This window comes from Tribolium castaneum, chromosome 2, assembly GCF_031307605.1.
Source record: "Tribolium castaneum strain GA2 chromosome 2, icTriCast1.1, whole genome shotgun sequence".
NCBI lineage: Eukaryota > Metazoa > Arthropoda > Insecta > Coleoptera > Tenebrionidae > Tribolium > Tribolium castaneum.
Window position 1 is genome coordinate 2,329,578 of NC_087395.1, and position 12,097 is coordinate 2,341,674.

At 29.2% G+C, this 12,097-nt stretch overlaps 1 protein-coding gene across 9 annotated transcripts in view; it reads right to left on the minus strand.

The window, feature by feature from the left end:
• The window catches only part of Trxr1 (Thioredoxin reductase 1), a 35,961-nt gene that overhangs the window by 5,155 nt on the left and 18,709 nt on the right, over positions 1-12,097 (minus strand). For 2 of the 9 annotated variants that reach the window (XM_015978163.2, XM_008192952.3), the window contains exons 2-7: positions 5,414-5,449; positions 5,139-5,359; positions 2,241-2,371; positions 1,947-2,173; positions 1,725-1,875; positions 1,179-1,425 (exon numbers count right to left, since the gene is read on the minus strand). In XM_015978163.2, coding sequence (XP_015833649.2) covers positions 1,179-1,425; positions 1,725-1,875; positions 1,947-2,173; positions 2,241-2,371; positions 5,139-5,359; positions 5,414-5,449 — 1,013 coding nt within the window. Of the gene's footprint in view, positions 1-1,178; positions 1,426-1,724; positions 1,876-1,946; positions 2,174-2,240; positions 2,372-5,138; positions 5,360-5,413; positions 5,497-5,952; positions 6,014-11,341; positions 11,454-11,922; positions 12,057-12,097 lie in introns of those variants that run through there. The other 7 variants (XM_015978164.2, XM_970679.4, XM_008192954.2 and 4 more) reach the window with 6 other exon arrangements.

Here is a 12,097-nt window from a genome sequence, read left to right on the forward strand (position 1 = left end):
GATTCTACGCAAAAAAATAATGTGACTTTATATAAACTATTATGGGTCTATCTCTTTTCGTTTCGGAATTATTCAACTTTTCGTTATAAAATAGACCAATTTTTGAAAAATCACTACAAAGTCGCTTATGAATATTTTCCGATAAATTTGCAACAAAAAAATTCAGAATACCTAGTAGTTTTAGTAAATTGACAATTTTTAGTTAAAGCACGCAGATAATATACAGGGTGTGCCAAAGCGCAAAAAGTTCAATAACTCATGTTTTTCAAATGGAACACCTGTATTTGATTAAATGTATCGAAAGCATTTTTGATAAGCTTTCTAACGGTATAGGGTTTGCATAGCAAATTTAAAATATTTTTCAAAATTGTTCAAAAAAATATATTTTATTACAAGAAAATTTGTTAGCCTATAATCTGATAGTCAAATAGTAATTAATTTTTTTACATGTACTAATGTGACTAATTACGCAAGTAATTTAATTATTACCTGTACATAAATGAATTTCACTCATCAAGAATTTTAAATAAAATAAATAAGAAATTTATTTTTTATTTTTTTGAACACTAAGAAATATTGTAAAATTGCTATAAAAACCGCATATCAATAGAAATCTTATGAAAAATGCAATCGACACATGTAAAGAAATACATGGTGTTCCATTATAAATTAATTATAAAAAAATGAGTTATTCAACTTTTTACGTTTTGGCACACCTGTACATTATTTCCGTGTTTCAAAAAAATTTTTTTTTTAAGTTTTAAAAGTTTTTCTATTGCAAATTTGCCGGAAAATATTCATAGGAAACTTTTCAAAAAAAATTTTTTTTTCAAAAATTGGTCTTTTCTATAACGAAAAGTTGAATAATTCCGAAACGAAAAGAAATAGACCCATAACAGTTTATAAATAACTTTATATTTTCTTGCGTAGAATCAAATTATGCAAAAATATATAGTGTTCCATTTAAAAAAATATAACTTTAGTTCACCACCCTGTATTCAACACCCTGTTGAATGGTACAATAAAAATATTTTGAGTTTGTGGACTTTAAGTCGCTCTATCGGATAATGAAAACAGGATAGCAATATTTTAAATAATAAAAAAATTATAGACCGATTACGCAGCCCTGAGTAATTTTATAATTTTGTTTCGTCTCCTAATATTTATTAAATACTTACATATAAAACATCTCCGACGGCAAATATGTGAGGTACATTTGACTGTTCATTCATCGCATCTATCTTCTCACCATCTCCAGCCACTTTAACACCTGCCTTATCCAAATGAAGTTCCCTTGTAAGAGCTCTTCTACCAATTGCAAACAATACGGTATCAAAGACATCTTCGAATTCTTGACCAGTCTCATTTGACCATTTAACAAGTAGCTTGTTATCAGATCGCTTTTCGACGGATTTTGGCAGACACCTAAATAAATATTGCTATTTAAAAATTATTTTTTAACGAAGTCTAGTAATAAGCGCTATTTTTTAAAGCACGAACGAGCGATAGCGAGTGAGTGCCTTTAACAGTTCAGATTGTTATTCGCCCATCAACAAACTCTCTAATTTAAATCATCCATCTTTAACTTCAATTTAAAAAGTTTAATGTGAGACTTAATTTTCGAAGAGTGGGTCGCCAGGAGCCACGGTAATTGTACCTTAAGGGACCGTTTAGAGTGAACTTTGATTACAAAGTGTTAAAAAAAAGACAAAATAATTTCGTACTTGTGAAGGAATTTAACTCCTTTCTCCTCCATTGCTGAAGCGATGAGTTTAGCCATCTGTTGGTCGAAACCTCGCAAGACCACAGATCGGACCATGACGGTAGCGTCATAACCTAATCCTCTCAAAAAACCGGCACATTCCAAACCAATATCTAATATAGGAAGTTAAGAAAAAAAATTGAAAAGAATTAACAAAATAACCAAAAATTAAATAAAAGGATACATCCAGCACCGACAACTAGTGTTTTTCCCGGTGCCTCCTCCAAACTGAAAATATCATCACTGGTAATACCGTATTCTACGGCACCCGGTATATTAGGATAACGAGGTCTTCCACCTACTGCTATCAGAAAATACTTGGATGTTAATGTACGTTCTCCCTGTTTGGTCACCGTATGAACGGTGTGAGGATCTTTAAAAACGCCCAAACCATTGATGTATTCTACCTTTCTATAAATAAAAAAAATTATGAATTATCAGTATTTCCGTTCAGAGTGTTAAATAATAAATAACTTACTTATCTCTAAGTTCTACCCTGGTCACCCAATTGACAGACTTAATATGATTTTGCACAGCCTGTCTGAGAGACGCCCAATCGTGCTTGATGTTTTCTGGTTGGGGAAATTGCCAACCGTAACTCTTAGCATCCTGGAAATTTATAAAAAAAATGGTAAAAAATTAAATTTTTCGTTTTGGAACGAATTAACTGAACAACGAATAACAATAGTTAATTATGTAATCACAAATCAGTAACGTAAAGAACGATTTTGTTTAACGAGCATAATGTTTGCCAAAACGAGTGAGCGCAGCGAGTGCAAGCAATAATAGTCTTTTTTTCATAACGTATTAAGTAAAAAACTTTTCCAAATGCCGTAGTAAATTGAAAATTTATTCCCACAATTTTATAAAAAAAACGAGTAAAGAAATCAATTAGCATCACCCGTTAACGAGTTGCGTAACAAGTGACAGCAGTACATCAAGTAAAAATTAGAGGTAAAATCGGACATTTGGTAATGGGATTCGGAAAAATTAAAATATTAGTGCCCAAGAGATAAAATATTATTAAAGATCGTGGGATTTAAAAACATTAATGATTTTAATTAAAGAAATATTCCACAGTTTTTCCTTCATACGTGGGATTTTAAAACAATAAAAAATATACAACAGTTTTTCATTCCACTTTTCAATTTGACTTTGTATTTCAACTTTTTTTTGATGAAACATACAATAATAATTTACAGAGTGAAAAATGCAACAGAATAATTGAAAAGTTGGTGAAATAGTCCCTGTTCAGGATAAAGAATACTATAATTATTTTTTTCTACATTCACAGGAGCAATAACATTTTAATTAATGTCTAATCCGTTCTTAAGGTGTTTTTATTTCGTTCTATAACTTCGTAGAACTATAACGTAAAAAACTAGATCATTACACATACAATTAAAAAATTAATTTTGATCAAAATTTGTTTTCCAAATTTCGTCTTCATCTAACCACTTTTTGACATTTTTTTAATTTTGAAAATATAAAAACACACTAATAATAACTTCAACAAAACATAAGTTTGTATTGTAACTCATTAGTTTATTTCTCATTTTACTCATTTACTATTACTGAATAATTGTATTATTTTTTTTATACGAAATGTTCTCAAGTTCAATTGTATTGTGAAACTGTTTTTTTTTAATAAAAAATAATAGGAACTGATAGCCAAAAGTTTCATTAACAATTACATACAAAAGTTAAATCCATTTTATTTTTTTTTAGGCCCGTTATTTCAATAGTGAGTTAACTTTAGAACCAAATAACTTTGAGTCAACCTAAACGGTTCTACCGCTTCTGAGACTTGAAATAAATTGGTTTAACTAACTTAATTAAACCTTAGGTCTAACTTACGAGTTTTATAAGAGGTTCTATTGTGGCACAAATGGTTTTGGAGCACGACGAAGGAGTGCCACAATTAAGTCTTATAAAACGGGTGTCATATACTATTTTTTCTACTTTCTATTTTTGTTGTTTGTTTTTGTTTAGTTTAGCTTATTAAAGTCTGTTTCCTCTTAATTTTGTTAATTGATGACACCCAGCCCAGCACTCCCAATACAACTCCTAAAAATTCACTAAATGGAGTTGCACAAAAGTTCTTTTTGTGAAACTACTTTCAGTTTCATAATAAACAAACCAAAGTAGAAAAAATATTTTTTCATTATTTCATCAGTCATGTGCTCTTTCAACAGCGTCAAGTCGTTTATTGATAAAGGCCGTATAATTAACAAAATAAGAGAAAATAGTTTAACAGATTTTGATAAGTTAAACTAAACAAAAACATTCGTTTCATAAGACTTAATGGTGGCACTCATTTTATTGGTGCACTCCTTATTCGTGCTCCAAAACCATTCGTGCCACAATAGAACGTCTTATAAAACTCGTATAACAAAATACTATTGTGCATCGAGCAAGTAACCAAAAAAATTCATTTTACAAATTTCGTGTTCATTTAAATGACTTTAGCAATTTTTTTAGTTTTAGTTATAAAAACAATAGTTATGTATTGTTTGGATTGTTATTGAGATATCTCATCTATGAAACAGTCTGAATACTATGTATTTGGTATAAAAATGTTTCAAACTATACGTTAAAAACCTAGTGTTTATTTATGTAATGAAAAAAAAAATCTTTCGAAAAAATAGTATTTAATAAAACAAGCATTTTATGATAATTATTAAGACACGAATGGCTTAATAGTCATTAAATGCAAACTGCATACACCATTTTTTCTAATAAATCAAATAAATTTTATCAGAATAAAAAATTGCATTTTTCTCAAAATATCGATTTATTTTTAAATGTCATAATGTCCCCTGCCTGTAGATTCACTTGTTTTAGATTCGGAGTACTAAAATTTTAATCTCTGTGTCTAATCCATTTTCAAGGTCTCAATTTAGTTTTAAAACTTTTCTTGAAAAAACTATGACGTATGAAATTAAATCATTACATGTACAGGTAAAAAAAAACAAAATCAAACATAATTCGTTTTCCAAATTTCATGCTCATTTAAATTGGGCTAACAAATCATAATAATAATTAACAAACATTTTCTTGATTCCTAAAGTGATAACTTTTTTATCGTGTGCTATAATTATGATCTTTAATTATTATACCCTTCATAAAACAATGATTTATTCCACATTAAAATCTTAACCGTAGTTTAATTTAAATTTTCGAAAACAATACAAGAATGACATTTTCAATGTTTACATCAAACATTGAGAAAATGAGAACTCTTCAATAAATTGCCAAATTGTGCATGTTTGATAATCACATTTACGTCACCTAATCGAAAAAACTAATAATAAATAATGAATGTTCCAATCACTGAAGTGGTTTATGACGTCCTATACTAAACCTAACTTATTACCTCGATAGCCTCTCCCAGTAAAGCAGCTTGATGCATCAATTTTTTCGGTATACATCCAACATTGACACAGGTACCACCAAGACCCCATTTAGTACCTTTAGGTGATGGTGTTACATAATCTAAAACTGCAACTTTGGCACCTAACCCAGCTGCTTCTTTAGCAGCTGCAAGTCCACCAGATCCACCTCCAATTACTACCAAGTCATATTCTGGACCGTCACCTGCAAAATGAAGAATGATTATTAAAATAAATATCACATATGACCAAGTATTACACTGAGTCATATTCAGGTCATGTTCTGCAGTATCACCTAAGCAACAAAATGGAATTTTGATAAATGGGGTGATTAGTATCTAACTGGAAATAATATAAGTATTATTAAAAAAACCATACAAGACAAGAATGTTCTTTTTTAAGGTAAAAGTAAGAACAGTTCACCATAATCCATAACAATTAAACAGTTTCTCTAATGAATTCGACAGGTGGCAAAAGAATGTTCTTATACTCTAAAAATAGCATTGTTTGTTTCCCTAAACTTTGCAAATTTTAAACGATATAAACAGCTCAAAATAAATCTGTAAAAATAGCGTAATAATGTACTAAAGTTCAAAATCAGATTTCCAAAAAAACTAAACTAAATAAAATATTTAAAAAATGCTGCAAATACTCGGATTTATTGTATAATAATTCTAACTGTATCACTTTTATTATACTGACCTAATAAGAACATAATTAAATTTAGTGTTTTATTATTCACATAAGCTTTTCTAGTATTAAAAAGATTCAGAAGTTTTTTGTAGTCTCATTCCATACCTCGTGAGTGTCTTATAAAATTAATTTTGGCCGATGTTTCACCCATACGTCAAGTTGACATTTGTTACGATAAGATAAATTTATTGGTGCCAACTAGAAAATTCCTTCATGATATTTATGTACTATTAGTAAATACTAAATATTTATTTTGGTTTTAATCTTTAGGTTCTAGACGAATATCAGTGTCCACAAAGCATTTGACCACTTTTTCTTAAATTCGGTTTCATTTCTGGTGTTTGCTTATTTGAACTTCCTGAATTTATGAGAAGACTAGCAGTTGCCCGCGGCTTCGCACGCATGTCCACAACTATTTCGAAAAGCTAATAAGACAAACCTTGTAAGAAATAATAGGAACACAATTTTATTATTCGTATGAACTATATTTTATTGCTTCTTTTTTGGTGCATACAGCACAGTGTGGAAGCTTTAACTGGAATAAAATTGATTACTTGGATATTGGCGTTTTTGTAAAAATCAACTGTTTGGCGCATATGGGTATTGTTCATCTGCTCTCTGAAATGCACAGCCATTTCTAACTTTTTTGTATGTGAAATGACATATCGTTTAAAAGATCGCTTTCCAAGCAGTAGAATTTACTACCTATTTTCTAAATATGTATTACTAAATTTTATTAACATAACTTTAAAAATTATGGATTCTAATGTTCAACTTTTTTAGGGGAGAAATTTCTAAAAATTTTTATTAAACACTTGTTCTTTATTTTATTCCGAAAACTCAAATACAAATTTTCATAAACATATTACGAATTTTTATGTTTAACCTCCATATGAGGTAAAATTTCCAAAAATCCTGAAAAACGCTTTTCTTTATTTTTAACCGAAGACAGAAATACCAATTTTTATTAATATACCTTAAAAAAAGACGCATTTTTATATATAACCCTTTTAGAGGTGGAATTTCCAAAATTTCTAAAACACTCATTTTTCATCTTTAAACGAAACCGCAAGTACCATTTAGCATGGATAAAAATAAAAAAAACGGATTTTTATACAAATTCCATCCCCTGTTTAACCCCCTTGTGAGTAGAATTAGCAAAACAACTAAAAGACTACATTTTTCAACGAAAGCCTAAATACCAACTTTTGTAAATGTAAATTTAAAAATTACAGAATTTTATCCAAATCTTATTACTCCTTTTAAAACCCTTCGGGATTGATTTCTGCAAAATCCAAAAACATGTGTTTCTTCATTTTTACATAAAAGCCCAAATAATAATTTTCAAATATAAAACTTTAATATAACTTTAAAAATGACGGATTTTTATTCAAATTTTAACACTTCGTTTACCCTCTTTAAGAGTTAATTTTTCGAAAATTTTAAAATATGTCTTTCTTCATTATTAACCGAGAGCCCAAATACTAATTTTCATAGAAATCAGGTAAAAAAATGACGAATTTTGATATTGAACCCTTTGGGGGTGGAATTTCTAAAAATCATAAAACTTGTGTTTTTTTATTTTTCACTGATTGCCCAAACACCAATTTTTATAAATATAAGTTCAAAAATGACGGATGTCTACATTTAACCCCCTTAGGGGTGGAAATTCCAAATGTTCTTAAACAACGTTTTTCATCTTTAACTGGAAACTCAAATATTAACTGCATGGATACAAAGTAAAATTTACGGATTTTTATACAAATTCCAACCCCTGTTCAACTCTTGGGGTCGGTATTTTCAACTAAAATACGTGTTTTTACACTTTTCACTGAAAACCCAAATACCGACTTTAATCAATGTAAATTCAAATGTTACGAATTTTTATACAAATTTTAATACGTTATTTAACCCTCTTAAGGGTTGATTTTTCGAAAACCCTGAAATACGTTTTTTTTAATTTTTAACAAAAATGGACGTTTAAAAATGACGGATTCTCTAAACTCTAATTCTAAATTCAACTCCCCATTTAACCCCTTTAGGGGTTGATTTTCCAAAAATCCTGAAACACGTCTTTCATTATTTTTAACCCAAAGCCCAAATACTAATTTTCAATGATATAACTTAAAAAATGACGGATTTTTATTCAAACTTTAACACCCTATTTAACCCTCTTAGGGGGTGATTTTCTTAGTACACCCCTACGTTACAATAGCTATCTACTGTGAAAATTTCAGGTTTCTATCCTGAGCCGTCTAGGTTGTGCGTTGATAGGTCAGTCAGGAAAAGCAATTTTATATATATTTTATATATTATATATATATATATATATATATATATATATATATATATATATATATATATATATATATATATATATATATATATGCATGCATTCTTGTCAATCTGTTTTGACTATCATTTTTCCTGTATTGTTTACAAAGACATCAATCACGCTTCAATTTTTGTGATTCTCCCAGAATTTTTATGGTATCTTCAACCAATCAATTTGAAAAATATTCGCAAAAATTAAGAACAGAAGCAAACAGTAGTGTTTCACTTTATTTGGCCTGTAAAGTATGATATTTACAAATACCAATCAAATATTAGTTCGTTAAATGAAGTTAAAAAGTTTATAAAATGAAAACCCAAAATCTTTAGTAGCAAGATAAATTCATGTTTCTAGTTGAACTGAAAATATGAAACAAGTTTCACAAATTTTACTTAGACCGTACATTATCATGTATTTATTCAATTTCCTCTTGAAATTAAAAAATGCCATGTTAAATACCAGCTTTTTGCATTAAAGTTGCTACCAAGGAAAATACTCTTCGTACCTTATTATTTGAAAATGAATGATAATTAGCACTATTATTACTATTAAAAACACAAATGAAAGTAATTTCAAACTGATATGAACAGTTAAGGTCAAATTCAAGCTTCAGTTGCTTTCGTCGCTCTTTCCTTAAAACCTTTACTTGGTTATTAATTATTGAAAACATCATAGCATTCTAAGAATCTGAGCTATATTTTAAATTTCTAATAATACTCGGATTGTTAGAAAAAATTTCCGGTAAAAACGTTTTTTTTAATACTAGCAACGAAGTGCCTTCACTACGTACAAATAAATTATTCTGGAGAGGTGAGCACAATACCAATTGTAATTCTGTTCTAGGGAACTGGTTTTATGTCTGTTTCTTTTTTATGTTTACAAAATTTAATAAATCAGAATTTGCAACAAACCTGGATTACAGAGAGTGCCTGCCTGTTTCACTCGTCAAAAATAAGTCAAAAAAACTATAAAGATGGATTTATTTTTAATTTTTATACTATTTTGTAAACCTTCAAAAGCGGTTTTGAGCTAAAATCTTAGCTTTTTCACCAGAACAGAACGAAAAATCACCGAAATAAATGAGTTACTATTACTATTACTATTTTCGACTCAACTGCTTTGTAAAATTCTGTTACTAGCAAAGAAAGTGGTGTTATTTTTGCCTTTATTCGAGAGTCGAAGCACATTTTTGAGATAAACTGCTGACTTTCGAAAAATTTCACTCGAACTAGTTGAAAAACACCAAATCGATTGAATCTTAAATTACTGTTCATTGATTTATTTTACTTTCGAACCAAAAACTCATTTATTTTGCGAAAACTTGTCAAAATAAGCAGAAAATCATCCAATAAATAAAAATTAATAGTATTTTGTCTGTTCCATGCGATTTAAAACCGTATGAAAAAAAAATCGCAAATAAATTGGACAAAAAAACTAAAAAAATTCATCGCGTATTGTACTGCTGTTACTTTCTAAATCTTTTAGAAAACTTTTTGCTAAAATACTGATCACCAAATTCCACTTCCCTTATTTCGCTCGATTGAATAGGTTTTTGAACAAAACTAAAACAAGAATAAATTAAGTAAAATTTCGTCAAAAATAATCCAAATAAACAAAAAATTTAGTTGAAGATGGTGGCATGTTTTTGCACTAAAATCCTAGAGTTTCATATTAAGAACTCAGTTTTTTCAAGGAATTTTAGTAAATCAAGCCTAAAAATTGTCAAATTGTTGCTAGAAAAACTACAGGTATTATATTTTTAACTAATTATTATTAGGCTTTATTAGGTTTATTATTATTTATTAGGTTAGTTGCATAGATCAGCTGATTTCATAGATTATAATTAATCTATGAAGTTAAGCAGCTCTCACCCCGGTCATTCCTTGGATGGGTGACCGGATAATGTAATGCCAAAACATCGCAACTAACTCGTCTTTCGGAGGAGACGTTAAGCCGTCGGTCCCGGTCACTACTAGTGGTCGTTAGGTCAGGTCAGAGGCTGTAGATGCGACCTGAAAACTCTGGCACTTGGGTGATGGCATTACCACCATACGCATATTTATATTTTTTTTTATTTTTTTATTAGGCTTTGAATTTATACAAAAAAAATGAACAGATTAAAGTAAAATAGATATAAATCTGTACAATTTAGTTTTTCTAAAGTGACAACACCGATTGAAAATTTCTGGAAGTCAGAAAGAAAAAATATACAGCAAAAATTTTGCTGTACATTGGTGATTCTATAGAACTGTTTGCAATCCAATGACATGGACTTTTTAAAACTGAACATAGGATATTACAAATAATAGTATTATGTGTCTTATGTAATGTTCAGCGAAATAAGCTCCTCACCATTTAATCAGAAGATTTAAGAAAAAATAATAAAGCACTGATTAGAATTTTTTAAACTGAACATAGTAAAGTTCTGGTTTTCCCAAAACACGTTCAGGATTCCCATATTCTAGTTATTTCTTCAGAAATAAACTGCAATAAATAAGATGTCAACAAATTTATTATTAATAGTTAGTTATGTATTAAAAGCGTAAAGAACTTCTCCGGCCTGCTGAAGCCTTATTTTTGGCCTGAGACGCAGCCAAAAAATTATATTGATTTCTATTAGTAAATGCTCGAGCAAATCACTTCCAGAATTTTACCGAAATTTTGAGGAATATAAATTTGACTTACCGAAGTTTTTCCGTTTTTAATATTTTTTATTTTTTAAATAGCATAATAAAGACACATTAAAATAATGCCAACGTCTTATTTAAACTATATTTTAATAGCAAAATTTAACTTTAATCACAACCAAGTATGTTTAAATGATCGTTGCTTGAATACTTGCTGACAGATCAAAACCTCTTGCCTTACGCAAACTCCTTCAATTATGAAAAAAAAAATATTTACAAATTCAATTATTTTCTGTCAGATGTTAAAAATATGCATTCACAAGTTTATCCGTTTTTAAGATCAGTAACGATTGAAGAAAGAACCCTAACTCAGGCCCAGTTAGTTGTAGTAGGATTGATGCATCTAGAGGAAAGGTTCTTTAGAAAATAGACAAAAAAAACTGTGCACAAGAAAATAATTGTTGAGCTGTAATCAATGATCGAAAAGCTTTCATTTAAGCCTAATTTCGAACAAAATTTTTCTCTTTGTATTTACATGTGTGATGTAGACATCTGTTAATAGATTTTTGAAACGGTCCCACATAGTGCCTTAGCTCACTTGACAGAGAAGCAACACCAACTACTTTTATCATTATACTGAAAAAAATGGTCACGTTTTACACTGCTAACAACAATGACATTGCAAATTTGCAATAACAATTATTAGAAACTAGTTTTACATGATTTCTCGAAATCAAATTATTTTGGAAACTTATCATTTCTACTATTTTTAGTATTTTAACGAAATTATGATACAGACAAGGTAGAATATTAGACATCAATGATGTAGGAGGTCAAGGTTATTTCACACATACATAAGAGAAAGGAACAGGTATTAGTAATTCCTGTTGAAATTAAAACTCTCAAGCTACGATCGGTTTGTGATTGTGGAAAGAGATAATTTATCCAGCATGTAGAGATAATAGAACAATCGTACTGTTATTAAAAAGGCGATAAAATCCTCATAATTTCCAATAATCAAGCGATGACACAATCACAATGTTAAGGTTAGAAAAGTGCAGCATCATTTTCGAGCAAGTGTCTAAAACTATATGCAACAACCAAACTACCACTTACTTTTACTGTACCAACGAATATTACTGTTAATGTAATTCACATTTTGTAACACTAGAAATTTTGAATTTTTCACTTTACAAACACCACGAAAAATGACAGTACTGAAACATAAACGCAACGCCATAGCACTTTTGACGTTCACACTATCAGGCGGCCCTCGTACACTAAATTGACT